At 39.6% G+C, this 23,933-nt stretch overlaps 1 protein-coding gene across 2 annotated transcripts in view; it reads left to right on the top strand.

The window, feature by feature from the left end:
* Positions 1 to 23,624, top strand: part of MEGF10 (multiple EGF like domains 10) — a 180,653-nt gene extending 157,029 nt beyond the window's left edge. The window contains exons 18-26 of one of the 2 annotated variants that reach the window (XM_006276658.4): positions 844 to 972; positions 2,651 to 2,779; positions 6,202 to 6,330; positions 6,954 to 7,190; positions 8,974 to 9,101; positions 9,305 to 9,428; positions 14,358 to 14,402; positions 17,230 to 17,436; positions 19,065 to 23,624. In XM_006276658.4, coding sequence (XP_006276720.3) covers positions 844 to 972; positions 2,651 to 2,779; positions 6,202 to 6,330; positions 6,954 to 7,190; positions 8,974 to 9,101; positions 9,305 to 9,428; positions 14,358 to 14,402; positions 17,230 to 17,436; positions 19,065 to 19,225 — 1,289 coding nt within the window. In that variant the 3' untranslated portion in view covers positions 19,226 to 23,624. The remainder of the gene's footprint in view (positions 1 to 843; positions 973 to 2,650; positions 2,780 to 6,201; positions 6,331 to 6,953; positions 7,191 to 8,973; positions 9,102 to 9,304; positions 9,429 to 14,357; positions 14,403 to 17,229; positions 17,437 to 19,064) is intronic. The other variant, XM_019478144.2, reaches the window with a different exon arrangement.
* Positions 23,625 to 23,933: the final 309 nt, after the last annotated feature.

The raw sequence follows: 23,933 nt of genomic DNA, 5'->3' as shown, positions 1-23,933 counted from the left end.
TTTTAAATTAAAACATATTTTTTTTTAATAAAATTACTTTTGGACTGTGGCAACAGTTCCTAAAAAAATATAGACCATACATATAAAAAAACACTTTGTAAATACAAACTTTTATTAAAATGTACAGCTACTGACCTGTCTCTGAGAAGCTATCTAGATCTCTGACTAATCAAATCTGTATAATACTACCTTACACTTTACATAGGTAAAATCAGCAATTAAGCTTCAATGTCTTATGTCTTTTCTCCCATAAAATATGCATTCTGTGGTTCCACAAGACTATTTAAATTCAGCAGAACAACTTTGATCTAATGCTTTCACTATGAAAAATGGCAAAACTCATCATTAAAGTAGAAAATTATAATGTAATAAATCAAAAATGATACGTCATTCTTACAAAGGACTCCATACTTTCTGCTCTCCAAGGCATCTGATATGTTCATGTATACATATACTTTTTCTGTAGCTACTTATAAACGTTTAGAATTTTGGAGGATATTTCAGCTGACTTACTGTTAATAGAATTCTGTTTCAAATTCAATATACAATTTTCAAAGCAGCTTCTGAAACATTGCCTATACCATTTGCAATCCTGGATGCATATGCAAACACTCACTACTTTTATTTTTTGTGATTACCTGTTTGCTAGAAGGATGCTATCAATTGGTAAATTGATGGGGGAAAGTGAGTGAATTAGAGACCTCCGGGTGAGCTAACTAGTTGAAAACGAGCAGACAGAAGAATGGAATAATCCCTAGTATTTAAATGTAGTATTGCTGTATGGTCACAAATGCTAAATGTCTTTGTCAGGTGAAATTAATTAATTGATTGCAATTGTTTTAGCTTGCCCACCCTCTCATTGGGGTCCAAACTGTATTCACACATGCAATTGCCATAATGGAGCTTACTGCAGTGCCTATGATGGGGAGTGTAAATGTACTCCAGGATGGACTGGCCTCTATTGTACACAGAGTAAGTTGCTCTTATTGTCTACTCATGTTGTTGTGTGCCTAATGTTCTATATTTTCCGCACTCCCTTATTGTTCACTGATCCTCTTACCCTGTTGGATCAGAATGATCCAGAGTGTGTGACTTATTTCTGCTGGTGCAGGGATTGAAAATTGTAGTCCCCTTGAGTTAGTATAGAGTGCTACAGCTAGGAAGAAATTCTCCCTTGGAGAAGTGTGGGAAGTGTTTTCATCACTGCCCTCTTTTTGAGCCTCTTGCAGAGGATGGTAGCTTTCAACTGTAGCCAGGAGTCTATAGGAGGTTTTCATGCACATATGCTGAATAAATGATTCTGACATTGAGATGCTGGAGTCTTTAGTATGTAATTTAGGGGCTTGCTGAAACCCATCCCCTACCCAAACCATCCTTTGAGAGGTATTCTACCAGTGAGAATCTGGTAGATTTGGCAACAACATCATTATCCAGGACTGTAGATTTCATAGACATTAGGGCTTGCAAGATCATCGGGTCCAGCCCCCTGCCCAATCCTTGGCAGTGATCCACCAAGGCACATTCCCCTTCCTAGAAATCTTGCAAAGAGCTCACATCCCAGGTCTCTTACCTGTGTAATCACTCTTGTAAAAGGAAAACTTTTTCCAACGGCTATGAGTCCTCACACACACATAAGATAGTGGTTATGTCAATTTCTAATCTGGATCCAGAAATGGAATGTCATAATGCTACTAATTAGCACTCAACTCTAGGAGTTTCCTTATGATATAAACACAAATACATTTTAATACTTGTGAGCTCCAAGAACTTTACATTAAAAAATCAGATATGGCTAATGCATTAACTGTTCAATGGCATGTGACACCCATTATGTGTTGGGCATTAGTTAAAACAAAGTTGGAAATAATTCATCTCCTGATAGAGGGAATGTGTATGTCTTATGCTCTTTATTACAAGTACAGTAAGACTACATTTGCAGCTATTGTTTGGATTACACTGAAGCCAGGTATCCTCTCCATCTTTGATCTCTAAAAATACATCTGAAATCTGTTTTGTGTGCAGAGCTTAGGATCATAGACTTTAAAGTCAGAACTCTCTTTTTGCAATAGCACAATGTCAGAGTAGCAGGAAATAACACATTTATTTCAGGGGCATATGGATGCAGCTCTGGAAGACATTCACTGTACTGGTTCATCTGTCAGCTATCACAGTTATTTTGCTTCCTGCTGGTGAATAATGATCTCTTTACAGTGATATGTCTTCTTCAAACAGAAATGGCATCTTTGTGCGGAGCTGAGATAAGTATGTTATTATTTTTACTCTTTTATGCTTCAACATCAACTGTGCAGAAAATATGACCAAAGATCCATTCATTATTCAGTCTCCCTGTTCTTGTGCACAAAGTGCCCTCTTTCTCCTCCTTCAAACGTCTCCCATTTCTTCCAGCAATCCTTCCTACATACCTTCTCTAATCATCCACCATTCCCACATCCTTCTTAGCTGCTCTTATCTAACTTGTTTGTCTAATTTACATAAACTCTTCAGAATAGGGAAAATCTTAATCTATTATGTTTAGGAAACACCATGTAAATTTGAGATACTACATGAATGGTTTTCATAATAAGTGATAATGCTTTTATATTCTTCATGAAACACTTTTGTCTCTTTCTTTTTTCCTTTTTCACTGCAGGATGTCCCTTGGGGTTTTATGGGAAAGATTGTGCATTAATATGCCAGTGTCAGAATGGAGCTGATTGTGACCACATAACAGGACAGTGTACATGCCGCACAGGATTCATGGGCAAACATTGTGAACAGAGTGAGTAGGAAGTAAAAATTATTCATGCATGGTAGGAACAAATGCAAAAATCCCTAGACTAACTTCTGTTGTTCTGAGTCCTTATAGAGAGAGAGAAAACCAAACCAAACCAGAACAAAACAAAATCAAAACAGAAAAGCATTGATTTAAGTGAAAGTTTTGACTGAGCAAGAGCTCCAGAATTTGGCTGTAAGTGTCTGTAATTTGATATTACAATTGTTTCTCTATCTGGGGAAAGCCTAGGAGAAGGGGCAAGTAAAGACTCATATCTATATTCAACTCTTACTTGCAGTTTATTTCAATTTATATCTATGTTTTAAAAGAATCTATACAACTCTCCAGTTGTCTTTGCATAATATTAAAAACCTTATAGAACCATGGAAAAAAATGAGTCCAAGTAACAAACAGTTCTATAAAGCCTTGGTAAAAAATGAATAGCCGGAAGACCAAAGATTAGACAAAGGAAATCAACCCTAATGGTCACATCCAGACAAGCATGGACATGCAGTATGTGGCACCGCAAGCCTGTCTGTGGTGCCACACATTGCACATGAAGGTGTTCCCTGCACTGCTACCTTGCAACGCAGGGGGATTTTTTGACCCTGGGAGATCCTGGAGGCAAAAAGCCCCACACCAAAAAAAAGCGGGGTGGTGCACATGGCAGCAGCATGTGCTGCCCCAAACTGGAGCCTGGCCGGCCAGAGCTACACTCCAGCTGCCCGACAGGCTTTCCGCCATGGCTGCAGCCCCAGGAGGTCCCCAGGGCCCAGTAAGGCTGCTGGGGCCTGTCCCAGTTCCTGGCTTCAGCCTCCCTTACCCCATGCGGGGTAACCAACGTGTGCATGGCACATGCATTCCCTAGGGCAAGTAGCAGCGGTACAAGGTGTGCTGCCACTACATGTCCCCTGGGAAACAAATGTCCACATTCATCTGGATGTGCCCCATGGGGCAAATTTATCCCCAGAATATATTTCTAAGTCAGTGGAATTATGCAGAGGAGGTTTTTTTTTTTTCTGTGATTGTAGGGGACAGGAATAGGAACAGTGGCCTCAAGCTTCAGCAGTGGAAATTTAAGTTGTAGATTAGGAGGAACTTTCTGTGAGGGTGGTTAAACATTGGAACTGACTGCGTAGAAAAAGTGTGGAAACTCCATCCCTGAAAGTTTTCAAGAGCAGGTTAGACAGACACTTGGCTGGGATGGTTTAGTCAGGGATGCTCCTGCCTTGAGCAGGGGCTGGATTATATGACCTCATGAGATCCCTTCCAGTTGTACTTTTTCAGAGCATCCTATGGTCCTATAACATGGCATATTATATTTGCTATAACTAGGGCCTTTTGCCTGATTCTTCTTTCATATGTCCTCATTTTACACTGTTGACATCACTAGGGTTATTTTTGATTTGCAATAAAGTGAGAGAATAATCAGTTCTGTATGTGTACAGTTGTGCTGGTCTAGTTTTTTCAGGGGTCAAAAGAATGGTTCTTCTCTTCCTAATACATCCCATGATGAATCCTATTATCCAGGAAACTGAACCCTGTTCAGAAGAGGCCTACATACAGCATAAGTTGTATTTAATTCTGTTTTGGGGATTGATTGGGTCGTATATAAGGGTTTTGTCAAAGGGGGTTTGCACAGATCTGTTTCACACATGTGGAACACAGTTTTCCTTAGCTGTGCCAGTTGTTGTTTTTGTAAAATTAATCTGTGTTGGTAAAGGTGGTCAAAACATTTTGGACAGAAAAGTTTTTCATTGGAATATTTAGCTTAATTGAAAACTAAGCATTTGGCAGGGACTTATTAATATTGACACATTTTTCTGGCAAAATGTTGAAATGAACCCTTTGGACTCTGTCACTTCATTTTGATATTGCAAAAATGTTTAATTTTTAAGAGTAATAACAGTACTTTTTTGATAAGTTAAAACATTTGGGCTTTTATATCAAATATTGCTAATATTTTATGCGTTATAGTCACTACTACATGCTGCACATTTGATGCATAATATTATGTTCAGATATTATCAAAATGAAATGATTCAACATGATTTACCTAAATGTTTTAATGCTTCTGAATCAGAATTTTTCAGATTTAGGTCTGAAAAATTTCACTGTGTTGACTTTCCATTCCAATTCAGAATTTCAAAATATCAGAATATTCTGTGGAAAAGAAATTCCATTTTCCAACCAGCTGTAATTTGGTGCAAATAGAAATAAACTTAATGACAAGAAAAATAAATTAGAGAATGTGAACTAGGTTTGCAAATCCACCCTAGAGACAGGGAGTTTCACAAAACTTAGGCTCCAAAAAGTTTGCCCATTTCTCTTTGTGTATTATACTTCTTAAAACCAGCTTTGTTCAGTGAAGCAACCAGCAGCAAATTTGGTAATATGAAAGAAACCAAAACTTTCAACATGTGATGCTAATTACATGGTCAAAAAGACACTTTAATCAGGAATTTATTATTGGTTGCAAATCTTTATTACTGCATGCAAGACTAATTCATGAAAAATCGTACAAATAGTTCACTTTCAAAACCTGTGAGCATCAACTTATTTCCTCTTTGCATACCTCTGTGTGAAAGTATCCTATAATTATCTTGGGCCAAATTCAGACCTTGTGTAAAGTTTTATACAGAAACTAAACCTGGCACTTTGTGCACACAGGCTGCTTACAGATGTTAACCCCCCTCCCCCCCAAAAAACAAACAAAAAAACAAAAAAACCAACCTTGTGCTTTACTGGAAGCAGGAGTGTAGCTCTGCAGCATCTGTATAGATTGGGTGCTTCAGCAGGGCTTTTTGGTGCTTTTAGCTAAAACTGATTCAATCAGCTATTAGATAAAGCACAAAAACATCCCACTAAAGCATCCAATCTTTACAGATGTCGGATGAGCCTGGTCCAACTAAAGTGCCGCGTCTTTTAGGAATGGTCCTGTGGGGCATTATGTTGCCAGTATTCCCGTCTTCTGGGAATGCTCCTACAGGGCTCCTGCTGCAAGTTTAAAGGAAAGCACCCTTTTTATGAGGTTTTTTTTTTTAATGTCTGCAAGCAGCCACAGTGCCTGATTCCCCAGTGCCTGATTTTAAGCTTGAGCCATTCTGATGTTGCAACATTTTGCACAGATGTTAAATAGGTGCTGCGGTGTGGAAAATCAGGCCTGGAATATTTACTTTTGAACATAAATCCCTTTCAGCATTTAGAACAAAAATATATATATATTTTTTTTTTTTTTATAAAAATCTAACACTAATAACTTATTGCCACCTGCTGGTCACTTATACAAATGTGTATCTTTGATAATGGCAAGTACTAATACTGAATGTCTGCAATACTGAAATAATTCTTTAGCACTAACTACACACAGCTCAGATTTGTAGGTTTAGGATTAAACATCTTCATTTCATTTCTCCTGTTTTGCACAGAATGTCCCCAGGGTACATATGGCTATGGCTGCCGGCAAATATGCGACTGTCTGAATAACTCAACTTGTGACCACATCACAGGAACTTGCTACTGCAGCCCAGGCTGGAAAGGAGCAAGGTGTGATCAAGGTAACTGTCTCTTTTGACATGAAATCAAATGACTATGAAAGTTCTGCAAAATATTGATGGAGTTATTCCTCTGCAGTGTAATATGTTCCTAAATATTAAATTCAGTCACTAAAATGAGTTGTATATATAAATGGTTTTCTTGTTTGTTTAGGAGTAGTATTTTGTGTTTAGGACTCTACTTATCAGGTGCCTTATCGATAGATTATTAGAATGAGACGTGAATATCTGAGTTAGGGGAAGTATATATTTCCCTTTTTAAGCTGCATTTGATAATATTTTTTCAGTGTAATATCATACAACTTCTATATATAGCTTCTGGTGGATTGTGTACATTGTTTTTTGCCTAGAGAGCAGAATGCTATTTCAGCCCCTCAAGTACATAGGTGCAAAAATCACGTTACTTTTGCAGTATCTCTGGTGAGGGTGTATGTGTGCGTGTGCATGTATATGCATTGGATAAAGCTGGGGACATCTTTCCTAATTTTTTTTTACATAATTTTAACTGTATTTAAATCCAGAAATAAATACAATATAGTTTACAAATAGGATTTAATTCTCTGTTCTGTAAAGATAATCCTTGCATGCATTTATGCCTTGTATTCTCACTTCCTTTTGTTTTCCAGCTGGTGTAATCATAGTGGGAAACTTAAACAGTTTAAGCCGTACCAGTACTGCTATCCCCGCAGACTCGTACCAGATAGGGGCTATAGCAGGCATCATTATTCTTGTCCTTGTCGTCCTCTTCCTGCTAGCACTATTCATCATTTATAGACAGAAGCAGAAGGGGAAAGAAACAAATATGCCAGCAGTTACCTATACACCTGCTATGAGGGTCATCAATGCAGATTACACCATTTCAGGTAGGTGCAGAGCTGTGTGGGGAGCATAACTAAGTAAATCACAGTTGGAATGAACAGGAAGGTTTTTCTCTCTCTCCCTCTTGACCTTCACAACTATTTGTTCTCTTTATCAATCCCATATACTATCTACACTCATACTTTTACAGATCTGAGAAAAGATAGAATACCTCCTCATCAGCTAGAAGCATCCAGTTTGGGGCCCACACTACCATAAGTAGTCCTCAACTTGTTGGAAGGTTGCAGCCCCCTTCCATTAACAGTTTCATCTTCCAGGGGCACTCTGTTGTAGTTCTGAGTGAAACTGGAACAATAGCCAAAGCTGGGAGTTGCTGTATATTATGCAATATAGCTTTTTAATCTGTGCATTTAGTCTACAAAGCCTAATTATACTAGTAAATATATGTACTACATGTTTACCTTTAAACAAAAAAAATACTGGCAACATACCATGCAATATAATTTTATTCATTAACAACTTTACATAGGCTATGTGGCAAAATATATTTTTAGATTTAGGAAATACAGGGCATGTCTACACATTGCCGTATGGTGATGTTGTTATGCTGCTGTGCTTTAGTACTTCCTTTTGGAAGTAATGCCTTTTGGAAGTACTAAAGCACAGCACAGTAACCACCTGTACTGTGCCGTGCATGCGGCACACAGATTTTGCCGCTGCGTCACTGTAGCAGCATGTTAAAATGTGGGTGTGCACCGTATGGCAACCTAGTGCATTGCTACATTGTTGTAGGGCAATGTGTGGATGCAACCACATAGTAGGTAACCATCAATCCTTCTGGTGACCTCATGAGAGGTCACCAGGACCTTTGATGCATACGACTAGGCAGGAGTATGGACGAGTAGAGGCTGCCCAGACCTTTTATCCCTGCTTTAGGCCAATGAGACAGCATCCAAATGGCACACCAAGTCCAGACATGTGGTGCCTCAATGGATGTTGAACTGAATCCCAGTCTCCCATGTGGGAGACAAGGATTCTATTACTGAACCACAATAGCAGGTTAGGAAATCCACTGACAGTTTAAATTGCTATGTTCTTCTCATAATTATTTACACAGCATAAGAAAGGGTGAAAAGATATGATTTTAGCTAAGAATGACATTGAACCAGTAAGTTGGATACAGAGGCATTGCAGAGGGCAGGGAAGCATGAGATGTGAAGAGAGTGGGGAAAGGGATTTGGGACAACAGCCATGCACTAACCTCAAGAAAAGTCATGCAGGATTTGGAAAAAAAAAAGAAAGAAAGGTGGTTTTCATTTAAATCCTGTTGCCTAGGTGGATGTATGTGAAAGGTGGGTAGATATGGTCACACTCCTCTGTATACATGAAACTCTAGGCAGCAGTATCCTAAACATGAATTTGGAAAGCTGGGTCTTGTGGGCACAGGAACAGCAATTATCAAAGCAGACAAAGGTATGTTTGAAAATTGTGGAATAGGGAAGTTACAGTTGGCACCAAAGGTGACAGCTGATGGAGGCAAAGGGAGTGAAGGGACTGAATTGAGAGAAGATATGGAATTATACTCAGAAGTGTGTTTCTTTTTGCCAGGGGAAGACCTGCTATATCAGTAGCTATTCTGTATCTTTGGTTTATATAATTTAATAAATATTACAATTAAAATACAATTTAATAATTTTAGAGCCTCATTTCTTGAGCAATATTGAAGCAATCTCTAAAGCCAATGGATTCAGAGTATCAGGAATGTCTCTTCAAAAGGCCGTAGCATGTTCCTTTAAATTATGCATTTTGCTTTCCCTTTCTTTTCAGAAACCATTCCTCACAGTAATGGTGGAAATACTAATAGTCACTACTTCTCCAACCCTAGCTATCACACCCTAACACAGTGCACAACCCCATCTCATGTCAACAACATGGACAGGATGACCCTTGCAAAGGTAAAACACCATGAAATATAGTGGCAGTTGTGCAGAACAGGGAAATCAGTGTTTTCTTTTTCATTGTGCATTTTTATGAAAGTCATTTTTGTAAAGTAGTTGATTCCTTACTCTCTCATACTGGATTTATTTTTATTTCCTACAATTATCCCCTTGGGTGAACATTGGCTTTAAGCTGTATTATCTTTCTTTCTTTGAAATAGACTAAAAACAACCAGCTCTTTGTGAATCTTAAGAATGTGAAACCTGGAAAGCGAGGTGCAGTTATGGACTACACGGGAACACTGCCTGCTGATTGGAAGCATGGTGGCTACCTCAATGAGCTCGGTAAAGACAGAGAGGAAGGGTAGCATATGTGATCCTGCCTGGGTCTGATGGATAGCCGATCAGTGATTTTTCAGGGCATGGGCACAATCTGGTGGTTCTTCTCTGAAGGTAGCAAATATTGCCAGGACAGTCAGTCTTGCTGAATTGGGTTGGAATGGGTCAAAGCCATGACCTTGATTCTTTTTCAGATTGTATAATGGAGTATTAGTCACAGTTTCCACAGTTAAAACTGTGGCTCTACTCCCTGGAGATCTGAGGCATTGGGACTCAACCCTGTGCCCAACACAGAGGCAATGGAACCTACATTATTTTGATAATTTTCTTTTTATCTAATATGATAAGACAGAAGGCATATGGATCATGGAGTCATTCTTGTAAAAATGTACTGGCCTGTTCAGTCAGTAAGATACCGCAGAGTCCCATTTTTATCTCCAGAATGAAGAACATGTACTTGCATTTCAGAAATAAAATGTATTTTTGCAAACAGTTATTAAGAAACATGGAATACAGAATTTATTTAAATCACCTTCTTGCCAATATACAGTTAGATCCCCGGTAGATGTCCTGTCATGTACATTGTTAATTTAATTTCCAACAGTTCATCATAGCAAAAAAGCCCAAACTGTATTTTGAAAACTAAAGAAGGGCTTAGCTAGGCCCAAACCTTGTTAGAATACTACAGCCAGTTTTTCAGCCTAAACTAAGTCTCCCTTGTACCATTGGAGTAGCACCTAGAGGATACAAAATTGGTAGTGGAAAACTAGTGTCCCTCTTTTTAGGCCAGTGCCTCCTTATCCTACTGTCCTCTGGCATTCTAGGCATAGTTTTTGTCACCATCTCAAATCTGCTGAGCACATCTGTCCTGGCACTCTTGCTTTGACTTCCTGGGAAATGGTAAATTTGCAAATCTGATGAAGTTTAAAAAATTGAAACAAAGCTAGAGGACAGAAAGAGGAGGATTCATTTTCTGGTGACTTTTTAATCAAATGTTCTCTGTACAATGAAAACCGTATGATTTTATTTTATATAGTATGTAAAGACTAGTAGGAAGTATCTCTGCACTACACATTTTTGCCTTACCCATAAATTTAGATGAAAGCCAGAGTAGGGAGCAGGAGCACATGCAGAAGGCACACCAGATATAAACTCTCCACCCTGATTCTTTCATATCTTTGCCATAGGGAAGATCATAGAATCATAGAAAATTAGGGCTGGACCTCAGGAGGTCATTTAGTCCAACCCCCTGCTCAAAGCAGAACCATCTCTAGCTAGATCATTCCAGGCAGGGCTTTGTCAATCCAGGCCTTAAAAACTGCCAAGGATGAAGATTCTACCACCTCTCTGGGTAACCTGTTCCAGTGCTTCACCATCTTCCTAACAAGAATGTATGTCCTCATATCCAACCTAAACTTCTCTTGCTACAACTCTAGACCATTGTTCCTTGTTGTGTTATCTATCACCACTGAGAATAGTCTAGCTCCGTCTTCTTTGTAACCACCCTTCAGGTAGTTAAAAGCTGCTATCAAATCCCCTCTCAGTCTTCTCTTCTCCAAACTAAATAAGTCCAGTTCCCTCAGCCTCTCCTCAGAAATCATGTGCCCCAGCCCTCTAACCATTTTCATTGCCCTGGACTCTTTCCAAGTTTTCCACATCCTTTCTGTAGTGGAAGGCCCAAAACTGGACACAGTACTCCAGATGTGGCCTCACCAGTGCAGAATAATCACTTCCCTCAATCTGCTGGCAATGCTCCTACTAATGCAGCCCAGTATGCTTTTAGTCTTCTGGGAAACAAGGGCACATTGCTAATTCATATCCATCTTATGATTCAGTGTAACCCCCAGGTCCTTTTCTACAGAGCTGTTGCTTAGCCAGTTGGTCCCAAGCCTATAACAATGCATGGGATTCTTCTGTCCTAAGTGCAGGACTTTACACTTGTCCTTGTTGAACCTCATGAGATTTCTTTTGATCCAATCCTCCAATTTGTCTAGGTCACTCTGAATCCCAGTCCTACCCAGCTCTACCCAGCATATCTAGTACACCCCACCCGCCGCGCTTGATGTCATCTGCAAACTTGCTTAGGGTGCAATCCATCCCATCTTCCAGATTGTAAATGAAGATATTGAACAAAAACGGCCCCAAAACCGACCCCATGGGCACTCCACTTGTTACTGCCTGCCAACTCGACATTGAGCCATTGATTACACCCTGTTGAGCTTGATGATCCAGCCAGCTTTCTGTCCACCTTAGTCTATTCATCCAATCCATACTTCCTCAGCTTGCTTGCAGGAATGTTGTGGGAGACCATATCAAAAGCCTTGCTAAAGTGAAGGTATATTACGTCCACTGCTTTCCCCACATCCACAGAGCCAGTTATCTCATCATAGAAGGCTATCGGGTTGGCCAGGCATGACTTGCCCTTGGTGAATCTATGCTGACTATTCCTGAACACCTTCTCCTCCAAGTGATTATAAATAAATTCATTGGGGACTTATTCCAAGATTTTTCTGGGGACTGAGGTGATGTTGACTGGTCTGTAGTTCCCGGGATCCTCCTCCTTCCCTTTCTTAAAGATGGGCACTATATTTGCCCTTTTCCAGTTGTCTAGGACTTCTTCCAATTACCATGAGTTTTCAAAGATAATGGCCAGGAGTTCTGCAGTTACATCAGCCAACTTAGCACCCTCAGATGCATTGCATCCAGCCCCATGGACTTCTACATGTCTAGTTTTTTCTAAATAGTGCCTATTTAGAAGATACTCAATCCTAGGGAGACAAGGTTGAAGGGGCACAGGACTGTTCCTCATATCTTTTTGCATTTGCTTCTGACTGTTGTGTGCATTTACTGGGATTGGTTGAAGATCTAGCACCCAAAAACTAAAAAAGTTGGCTGATGGTAACCGATGTCAATTTATCAAAAACCCAGACTATCAGCCTAAAAGAGTGCTAATATTGTACCAATATTCAAAACGAGGAAGTAGAACAAACAGGGTAACTACAGGCTGGCTGACCTCACCTCTGTCCAGGGCAAAATAATAGGGATATGGGCTCTCATTACTTAAGATTTAAAGGACAAAAAATAAAATTAATGCTTGTCAACATTTTTAATGGAAAATAGATCTTACAAGTTTGGCAGACATAGTTGTATAGATGTAATATTCCTTGACCTTTTGTAAAATATTTGACTTAGTACACATTCTGCTTAAAAATAGTATTATGTTTTAAATGAATTATGAATGGGCTAATGAGAATTGTCAGTGGGAATCATCACATGATGAAAGGATTATGTTGGGGTTTTGCATGGCTTAATACTAAGCCCAAAGCTATTCATCATTTTCATCAACGGCAATGTGGAAGTAAATATAAAACCACTGCTGATAAAACTTGTGAATGAGACCAAGGTTGGCAGAGCAGTAAATAACAATGAAGACAAGGCAGTCATGAAAGGTGCTGTGGATCACTTGGTTAGCTGAGCACATTTAAACAAAATACACATCTGGGAACAAGAAGTGCAAATTACACCTACAGCATGGGGGACTATATCGTGAACAGTAGTGACTCTAGAAAAGATCTAGGGGTTTTAGCTTATATACAATGCAAAGCAGCACCACACTGAGACACATCAGTGAGCACTCTGCTAAACTGGAAACTGTGCAGTCCCATCACTGCGACAGTGTTTACTGGCCTACGTACAGTACTGCAGTCAGACAGCTTCTGTTTCAGGAGCTTGTGTGCACTGAATTAGTTCTCTTTGTGCTGTTTACCTCTGCTTATAGATTCATAGATTGTAAGGCTGGAAGGGACCTTGGAAGATCATCGGGTCCACCCCCCTGCACCAAGCAGGAAAGATAACTGCGGGTCAGGTGACCCCAGCGCAGTGACTCTCTAGTTTTATCTTGAACATTTCCAGGGTAGGTGATTTTACCACCTCTGGAGGGAGCTTATTCCACACTCTGGACACCCTGACTGTGAAGAAGTTTTTCCTAATGTTGTGCCCGAATTGATCTTCCAGGAGTTTGTGGCCATTACTCCTCATTTTCCCCTCGGGTGCCCTGGTGAACAGTTGCTCACCAAGCCCTTGATGTACTCCCCTAATGTAGTGGTAAGCTGCTACCAGGTCTCCTCTCAGTCTTCTTTTCCTCAGGCTGAAGAGTCCCAACTCCCTCAGCCTTTCCTCGTGTGGTTTGCCTTTTAAGACTCTGATCATACAGGTGGCTCTTTGGACTCTCTCAAGCTTGTCCATGTCTTTGTTAAAGTGTGGTGCCCAGAACTGGATGCAGTACTCCAGCTACAGTCTCTCCAGCACTTTATAGACATAGCCACAGTCCACAAGCAACTCAATATGATTTCTCATGGCAATATTATGGCAAGAAGGACTACTGACTAGTGTGTAAACAGAGAAGTCATGAGAAGGAGTAGGAGGATGTTTTTTTGGCATTGGGCAAACCAGTACTGGAATACTGCACACAGCTCCAGTGTCCACATTTTTAAAAAGATGTTGAAAAATGGCACAAGGGGCAGAAAAGACCTGCAAAATTGATTCAAGGGCTGGATAAATTTTTTTACAGCTGAGAAAGCACAACAGGATCAGTACTTGGCAACTGAAGCCAAACAAGTTCAGACATTAGAAGTGACTGATCACTGGATCAGGAGAAGTGGTGGATCCTCTGTCTTGTGATGCCTTTGAATAAAGAGTGGAGGATGCTTTTCTAAAAGATATGCTTTGGCCAAGCACAAATTATGCCTTAGTTAAACAAAGTTATTGAGCTAAAATACAAAGGTTACTTGGTGCAACTTAATGACCTGTGTTGCACAGGAATTATTTCTCTGCTGAGAGAGAAATTAAGCATGAATTGATTTGTAGATATTTAGAACCAATAATTTTAATTGGATTTGCAAAATATTCTGTATTTTTGTTTCTCCTTTGTCACAGGGGCTTTTGGACTTGACAGAGGATATCTGGGAAAATCCCTGAAAGGTGAGTTTTCATTTTCTGATGTAATTGCATGAAATTACACACATATGTTTCATGTCATGTTGAGAATTATTTTTGGTTTCTGAGTGAGGAGACTATATTAGAATTCTAGACCATGTTGTGCCTTATCACTGAAATGATGCATGAAAGAGTGAAAAGGTAATAAGAGTTTTTCTTTCTGCCCCATATGTCATCCAAGAAACACCCACTTCACACTCCTAGGGGAGGCTCCCCAACCTTCCACCAGGCAGACCCCAGCTGGGGTCCACTGCAGGCCAGGGTGGGGATTTAAACCTCCCCCCACCCCCTGTCATCCTCAGCTGGCTTGGCCAGGCTTGGGCCTGGCAACTCCCCTCCCCTTCCCCCGTTCAAGCAGGAAGAGGGGAAAAGCCTCCTGGGGTCTTAACTCCTCCCTTTCCCCCCCACCAGGCAGACCCTGGCTGGGAACTGGTGCTAGGGTTTCCACCCCTCCCGCCCCCATTTCTTTACTGTTGGAGCAGACAGCACAGCCCAGGACTGCAAAGCATCCTAGGATGCTGGAGGACTATAAATTAACTTGAACCGGAAGGGGATCTGGAACAGAATTTCTGTAAACTGGATTGGCCTAAATCAGTTAAGTCTGATACTACATCCAACTAGGTTTATCTTAAACCAGTTTCAGCCTTATTGAAAGTGGTTTAAGGATACAGACAGAAGTGATCATTTTTACCTGATCTGGCCACAGAAAGCAGTCTATAGCTGTGACCAAACACAAGTGCATGGCTGCAGACAGCTTAAAAAATGGCCAGTCAAGTGAAAATCTTGAACCCTCGTTGCATGAGGGGTCAGATGAAAATTTTTCAAAACAGAGTGCCTTCTGTAAATTCTGTCTGCACTGCTTGCCAGCCTTGAGCTGTTTTCTGAATGGGAGGAAGAAAGGGAGATGTGGGAGTTTGGTCTGGGGGGTTTTCAGTCCTTGCTGGATGGTGGGGCAGGACTCCAGTTCATCCACCCCATCCTCCAGTGCCGGCTGGGGAACCCCTAGAATGAGCTCCCTCTGCTCCCTTTCTTCCCTCCCATTCTGAAGCAGGGACAGGCTAGGAGGGAGCAGGGGCCATTGCTAGGGGAAACTGGCTGAAAGCTATAGCCAGCAGCTAGATTCCCTTCCCCCCTGGTACCAACAGTGAACTTCAGTTTGGTCTGGGGAATCACTGTAACTCAAAACATTCCTGGAAAGCATCCTCAGTTACATTGGGGAGCTGCACTTCTGTCTGCACCCTGAGTGCACTGAACTTCTGTTCTGTTATAGGTTTAAACTGCTTTCTGATCACTTAAACTGGTTTATGTGTAACTTCAATACTTAGCCTAGATTGAAAAATAAATTTAAGTCCTTGCTTTTGACTTCTGGCCAAAATTTAAATTGGCACCCTAAATTAAGTTGACACCCGAAATACCACCTCTGTCCCCATGCAAGAGCAGTATATTCAGAAGAGGCCTTCAAAGTGTACCACAATGGTATGAATGAGAGGGGCTACTTGCAGGGAGAGGGCACCCAGTTATGGAATTTTCTCCCCTCCTTTATCTAAAATACACTAAAACTGATTTCCTTTGAGGCTTTGAGAAGTTTACTTTTTGCCAGGCCTTGATGGGAACTGAAAGCCTGGGAAGATGTAGAGAAACATGTGTGCTTTGAGCTCTTGAGTTGCCTGGTTTGCTGGTAGTAGGATCTACTACTGGATTGTATTGCCTTACCATTGTCATCTTACAGATGAATTTTGTTGCATTTTTAAGTTATGTCAAGGGCATGCAGAGTATGTGGACAGATGTCCTTTTTCAGTATTTGTATAAATCTGAAGAATGACTTAAATATGTAGACAAGCAGCTATTTATATATAATCCTTGCAAAAGGAACCCAGTTTAAATCAAAATAATAACTTATAATGAATCTATATATGAAAGGATCACTGAATGATCTTAAATTTTGGAGTACCTGATTTGAGACCCCTAAAATCAGATGTAGGTCCAAAAAACCAATAAATTCATATAATCTTTTCCCAACCCAAGGAAATATTTCCTATCCCAAATCTCCATTATTCTTCCTTCAGCCACACTAACATTGTAATCCTTGGTCATGTAATACATGTGCTCCGGGAGTGGTGGGGGGGAGGTGCTTTAATTAGAGCGGCTCATAGAGCCACTCTAATTAAAGCACCCAGAGTGTCATGTGTATCAGCATCCCTGGGCTGAAAAATGGTGGTGTGGGCAATTTAACTAAAGCTCATTTTCCAGCCCAGAGATGCTAACTAAATCATAAGTTATCTAAGAATAGGTAAGTAACTAACTAAAAATAACATAGTATATTTTCACAGATGCCATGGCCATAATCTTACAAACCAAAGGACACTGTGCCTTCAGCTGCCTCCCTATTATTCCAGGAATACTGCAAAGACAAAATATTGTAAAATTGCCAGTTAAAGTGAGAACCTGCAAATTACCTTTATTTAGTGCCAGATCCAAATGTAATAGTAAAGGTGGTCAGGGCTTTGTAGTAGACACTTGTCCTCAGGCAAGAATACATCCAGAAAAAGCAGAGCAGTAGAGCAGAACAGTAATGTCTTACACACATTAACTGCTGTGTAAGACACATTTTGGGACTCATTATGACTGGTTTTATGTAGAAACTGATTTGTGAGCAACTATGTAAAAATTAACATATAGCAGAAGGTCTGTTTTGTGACAGAATTTCTAAAATCAAAGTTTATTTTGATTTATTGAGTCACAATATTTATATTTATATATTATGAAGTATATTCAAAATAATTTTGTAATAATGTATTTTTTCTGTCTTTAGATCTGGTGAAAAACTCAGAATACAATTTAAGTAACTGCTCACTAAGTAGCTCTGAAAATCCATATGCTACCATAAAAGATCCACCAGCACTTGTACCAAAAAACACAGAATGTGGATATGTTGAAATGAAGTCACCAGCACGCAGGGACTCGCCATACGCTGAGATCAGCAACTCTGCTTCAGCCAACAAGAATGTCTATGAAGTTGGTAAGTACAATCTGTAAGTGCATTTTTAGATAGTGCAGAATAAGAACAAATTGCACAAGACTCCCTTTGAGTAAGGGTCACCAAAAATGGGCAAAAAGCACTGAAAAATATTGACACTTTAAAAGTGTATAACTATTCTATAGCTGTATGAACAATCACAACTTTGAAATATGTGATGCAAGTTATAATAAAGATAGTTTTAGGTACCTCTAGTTGTTATTATCTAATTAAATGGCACCCCCTAATTTTACTTCTTTGGCTCTTTTTTGAGCAGTATCTTTTAAGAAACATGTTTAACCTTTTAGTGGCAGGTTAACTCAGCTCTGTACTAGGCTAGGCATGCTCAACTGACCTCCGGCCATGCAGATCCAGCCTGCGGAGCCATATCACCCAGCCTGCCAGGCTCCCCATGGGTCTGAAAATTTGGAAGCAGGGAGCAGTGGCAGTGTTAATTGCCACTCCCCTGCTGGCTTATTTTTGGACATGTGGGGAGCCCAGCAGGCCAGATAGTAAATCTAGACATGTGGGGCTTGGCCAGGGTGGTGCAGGGCCCCTTGTACTAGCCCCTCAAAAGATCACTCTGCCCACCGATCTCCATGTCCACTGGTGCTGAAGGGCCCCTGATTCTGCAGCAGACCATGCCCCCAACTTCTGGTGGCCTGCAGGTAATCCAGCAGGCTAGATAGAGCAGCTCCACAGGCTGGATCTGGTTCATGGGCAGTATGTTTGATACCCCTGAAATAACTGACCAGCTTTGAAGTCAACAATTTTTGTGGTTATTGTAGGGGATTCTTCCTTCTACCCAATTTCTTTCTCTTTGGGTTGAGTCTGGTACAAGAATGTAAACCTGGTATTATGGGTCTAGGAGCTGGGGAGGCTCTAGAGTCCTTGATACAACTCCTGACTTTTCCTGCATGCTCAGCCTCTGGTCTCCCAGACATGCATGAAAGGAGTCGCTTTTGTACAACCATTCTTGAAGAGAAAGATTCGCAGAAGTTTAGGACTGGAAGGGACCTCATGAGATCATCAGGTCCAGCCCCACTGCTCTGGCCTTGCATGGTTCTTGGGTTAAGAGACTGCCAAGGAAGAAAAACCAGAACTGAGAGACTGGAGGTACAGAAAAGCATACAGGGACTCTCGCTCTCAAGCCTTGAGGACAGCTAAGCGCACAGGAGAGCACTCATTGGCTGTTCACCTTCTATCCTGCCCCTTCCCCTGTAGGGGGTGAGAGGAGAGTGGAGCACTGTGGGATGCTGTAAGACCCTCTGTTATGCCCTGTAGAGTGAACAGAAATAATAGGGAGCACTTTGGCCATTTTTGGAGCACTTCATAAGGTGCTTGTATCTGTCTACTTGCTCTTTTAAGTACCCAAAAGAGTTTGAAGTGCTTCAAATGTTAAATCTGTCCAAGGCCTTAGTTAGCCTTTTCTCTGCTGTGTGGAGTTTGTAAGCTCCATCACAGCTATGCTGTCTTAATTTCAGAACTTGGGAGCTGGGTGAAAAAAATGTCTTCATTTTTAAGTATAGAGGAATATTGAGCAAGACTATTTTGTTCATTTTCATGAAATGCAGTATGTTCCTCCCATTTGTCATTGTGAGCACATTACCATGTGTTCTCTTTTATCACAGAACCTACAGTGAGTGTTGTCCAGGGAGCATTCAGCAACAATGGACCTTTCAGCCAAGATCCGTATGATCTTCCGAAAAACAGCCACATTCCATGCCATTATGACTTGCTACCAGTTCGAGATAGTCCATCCACTTCTAAGAAAGAGATCAGCAGTGAATGACACTTAAAGGTCATTGTGCAGAACAGTGGAACTCTAGAGGAGAACAGCAGCCTGGTTATATCCTCCTCCTAGTTTGCCACCATTCAGTTTGGCTCCTAATCCATTCAGTAGACAATTGTTGTACGTTAACCAAGAATCTCAAGATGAGGTTTGTATACACTCATGGTCAATGGATAGATGCCAAGTTGAGAAGGTCCGGATCAGATTTTTAATTAAAATTTTTAATTTTATAGAGACGCCAATGCAGCATATATACATTGTAATATACTGGCTTAAACATAGTAGTTTGCAGTACAGTTCTGATAATTCCTATTTCTGCAAGTTTGAAACTGGAGTACATGTTTGTTGTTTGCTTCCTCATGTTTCATAGTAGAGATGCCCCCAGGACAGTTCAACTGACCAAGCACCTACCTTGTATAGGTTATCTGACTCATCATTACCTATGAGAAAAATGGTCTTGTTCCTAAATTTCTTCACTTTGCAATGTATTGCAGTGGATTGTCTTTTGTCAAGACACAAAGAGACATGGTCTGAAGGTGTGTATAGGTTGCAATACTGCAACAATTTGGAAGACCCAGCACGAGATTTTTTTTACGTCCATTTTTGCCATGAAAATACAATGCCTGAGTAATTTTGAAGGTGATGAAAACACTGCATGCAATAATGTTACTGCTATGCCTCGAGATCAGTGGATACCCCACATTTGTAGGTTTGGGCACCAGTCATTTCCAGACCATTGGGCACATTTCAGTTACATATGCTGCAGTTCTGACTACTCTTCCTGGCATACACAAGTAATAATCCATAGCATATCAGTAATTATTTCATAAATATATAAATGAAATCAGTTTATTTTTGTCGGAATGGACTGTGTGTGTAAGGAATGGATAAAAATGATGAGTGCTGTGAATCTGAAATCAAGGAAAGGTTTAAATTTTATAAACAAGTAGTATATGGGCTGTAATATAGGGTAAGAATAGTACAATGTTTTGATTAATTTTCCCCTAGAAATGATGGAACAATCTCTGCATATTTGCTAAAAAGGCACCTTTTCTTTTTCATAGTTGATGTAGGGAAAATATGCTTAAGCTGGTCTTTTGCATTGCTAATAACATATACCCCATTTTTCATTAACTTGTATCACCACTTTAAATTGTGTATCTATGTTTCTAGTGTTCTAGTTTATTAACTGCAAAAATATTCTATTGTGTATCCATGGTTTCTTGCATTTTTACCAACTGACCTTTATTTTTGTTTAAGGAGTACTGTCCTTTGGGGGAAGAGCATAAAAATGAGATTTAATATAATACTAAAGTCCACTGATGATGGATTAGCCAAGTTGAAGTGTAATGTATATGGACAGAATGAATTAGCCAAAAAGAAAGAATATTTTAAGGTGTTTTCTTTGAGGGCTAATAATTATGACACGAATGCAAAATGAGTTGGCAGAGTTGGAAAAGAAAATGGAAGACTTCTCCACTTAGAAATAAGCTCACTTATTTACCCTACTGTATGGAACCTGAAGGCATTCTCTCCTCTCCGTCTCCCAAATATAGTCAATCCATGGTCAAGGCCTCATATATTCTGCAATTAAGTGGAAGTCGGGTTTCCAAGGAATCTGCCTCTTTAATCAGAATTGTGTTTCATTCATTTTCAATTGTGGAAGCTGATGCAGTGCTGTCTCCATGAAGCTGTAGACTGCTTGAAGCAATAGCTGTACATTGTCTGGCCTACCCATTTTGTCTCAATGGGATGTTTGAATTTAGAAACTAAATAGGGCAGTTTAAATGTCAGTATTAGTAATGATCCCACTGCAATCATCTTAGTGAAGCCTCCTGCTAATGTCCTTATCCCATAGGCCCAAACAGCCTCACACCTTCCCAAAGTAGTGACTCTGTATCCTGACACAAGTGGATGATAGGGGGTAACAACCTTTGAACGCTTCAGAACTGTATGGTATGCTAGGTCAAGGATTTTGATATTTGTGTGCTCTCCAGTCAGTACAATAGGTGAAGACTGGTTTACTTTAGAGTCAAAGAATTGTTGACATCATAACAGCATCAATAGGTTCCCTAGAGTGTCACAGCTAGCAGCCTTTTGTACAGTAGATAGTATACAGAGCCTCAGCAGTAAGAAAATGGGTAATAATGTCTGGAGTTCAGGTGACAGTAGTCATATTTATCATTGTCATTACAGTGGTGACAGATTAGAGCTCTTTAATGATATTACCCATAGCTGGGCTCAGGCCATGCAACATGGTTGTCTGTATAGGATGCCCCTTCACATCACTTTCTCTCTTCATTCAGAAGTATTGGCTGCTTTGCTGACATATTTAGAGCTCCCTGGGCAATTCTTGCACATCCTCGTAAAAGCTGTTTGACCAGATCAGGACATCAGAAATGTAAAAATTAACAGTGAGTTTACAGAAGTCAAGTAGCACTCAACACCAAATGGAAGACATTCTCCTGATTGAATTTGTGTGTGCATAGGTACATGTAGTGCTGTGGTATACATGTTTGTATTGTGTGACCGAGACTTAAAAATAAAGCTGTTCTTTTCTAAAGCTGTGAATAGAAAATGCAATATTTTGCAACTGGAAAGTTTTATGATAACTGTCGTCTTTTGCTGGTTACATAAATTGGATTTGATGACCAATAGAACAGCTTTTCTTTGAAACAACAACAGAAACTCAGATCTACTCTGTGTAATACATACACGGTAAAGAACAAAGAGAACCACTTTTAATGCGATTAAAAATTACAAATGTGATGCACATCCTCAAATATATATTCAGCCTAATTCTCACAAAAACAAATATGGCTCTGGAGTTCCAGTAATAGTAAAAAAAAAAAAAAAAAAAAAAAAAAAGTTATCCTACTTCTTCCACATCTATATTTGCCATCGATATAGTATATGTACATCACGTAAAACAGCTGTGATTTTCTGTCTGTTTGTGCATGCATATTTGCCTGCAATAATTAAATGATCTTTTTAAATAATATCTGTATATCATTACATTGAGAGAATAAGAAACCAACACAATGTATCATATAGTCATTTTCTGTAATCTGTGATTTGAGGAAAAAAATAGTTAAGACTTACAGATATTAATAAAGGCGACATTCTATCCTGGCTGATTCAACAAGGGGAAGCAGAAACAGTCCCAGAGCCCTTCCCTTAGCAAACCTGTCATCCACAGTAGGAACCTGAAGTACATTATTAATCAGAACCACAGCTGACATCTCACTGCTGTTGAGTAGCTCTTGCTGTAGATTAAAGCAGTCTCATTTATTAGAAGGGGACATTTAGATGCTTCCCAGGTTGTACATGCTGTTGTGCTACCTGGCCATCTTTCCCAACACCCTGTTGAGATCTATGAAGAGAGTTCATCTAACTTCTTGTACATATGAAATAAGGCTCCCTATGTCCTTATACGTTCAGGGTGCATTGGTGTGAACACTATCAAAATTAAGGATGGATATCCCCAACTTGAACACCACTTTAACAAAGAACACAATTTTGCTCCAAATTAATAGCTGATTTTAAATACCAAGCACAATACCCCAAATCATAAACAATTTGGATAAATTATCCTGGTCATTTAGAATATTAGTCAACCTCAAAGACATGTTTTCCTTTTCAGTAATTTTAATCCCAGCATACTTTTTAATTCCTGTGCATAAACATTGCCCTCATCTTGATCTGGACAGAAAACTATCATTACTTTTAATAGGAACTGCATATAGAGATTAGGAGGTAAACAGATACCATACATTCTGCTGGGGCATATAACAATCCCTGTCTACAGAGCCAAATCATGAAGTAAAATTACAATTAAAATATATGTTAAATTGACAAGCATGTCATTAAAATGGTTTTCAAAATAGTTTGACTATTGGATTGTTGAATAGGGTTGCATTTTCAAATAATGAACTTTACACTGCATCTTTGAGATCCAGACTGAAGAATACACAGCTAATTTTGACAGAAATGCTTTATATTAAAGACCTGTGTATATACTATCTTAAATCACTTAAAATGGACAGATGCTTGTTTATTAACCCTTGTACAGAAAACCTGGCTTTTTTAAATATAGCACAATTAATAGTAGTGCCATAGCACAGGAACTAACTGTTATATTTTCAGTGCTTTACCCCAGCCAATGTCCACTTTGATATGATTGAATTGTAATATATTTTTTAAAGAAAATCTATAAGCCATGTCTGGCTTTTTTTCTCCCTCAGTTGTAACAAAAATTGTTTCATTGTTGAAATATTTCTATTTTCCAAAGATGACTGATGCTCATCATATTGCCCTTCACTACTGAGACTTTCACTACATGTGCTAGTAGGTTACTGTAATAAACTTTCTAATAAAAGATTTGAAATGTTGTATTTGATTTTAGTCAATATGTTTTCTTCTTTGTCCAGAGGCATGGTGACCATATGCCCCATTTTGTCTGGGATAGTCCTTATTTAAATATCTTTTCCAGGTGCTCCCACTGATTTGGTCAAATTAACGTGCAGGGCATTGTCTCCACACATCTTTTTGATACAGAAAGGCAACAGAGTCTTTGAAGACTCCAGTGATATCAAGCAGCAAATTGTTTTCCTAACTGTATTCTAGCAGTAATTATATATATTTTTTCTGATTAAGGAGAATAATTTATTACATTCCCCATGGCACGTGAAGAGCAAGAGTGTTTCAT

Source organism: Alligator mississippiensis, chromosome 3 (assembly GCF_030867095.1).
Source record: "Alligator mississippiensis isolate rAllMis1 chromosome 3, rAllMis1, whole genome shotgun sequence".
In the NCBI taxonomy this organism is placed as follows: Eukaryota; Metazoa; Chordata; order Crocodylia; family Alligatoridae; genus Alligator; species Alligator mississippiensis.
Note: the sequence above shows the minus strand (reverse complement) of the source record. Positions and strands in the feature narration are given on the sequence as shown.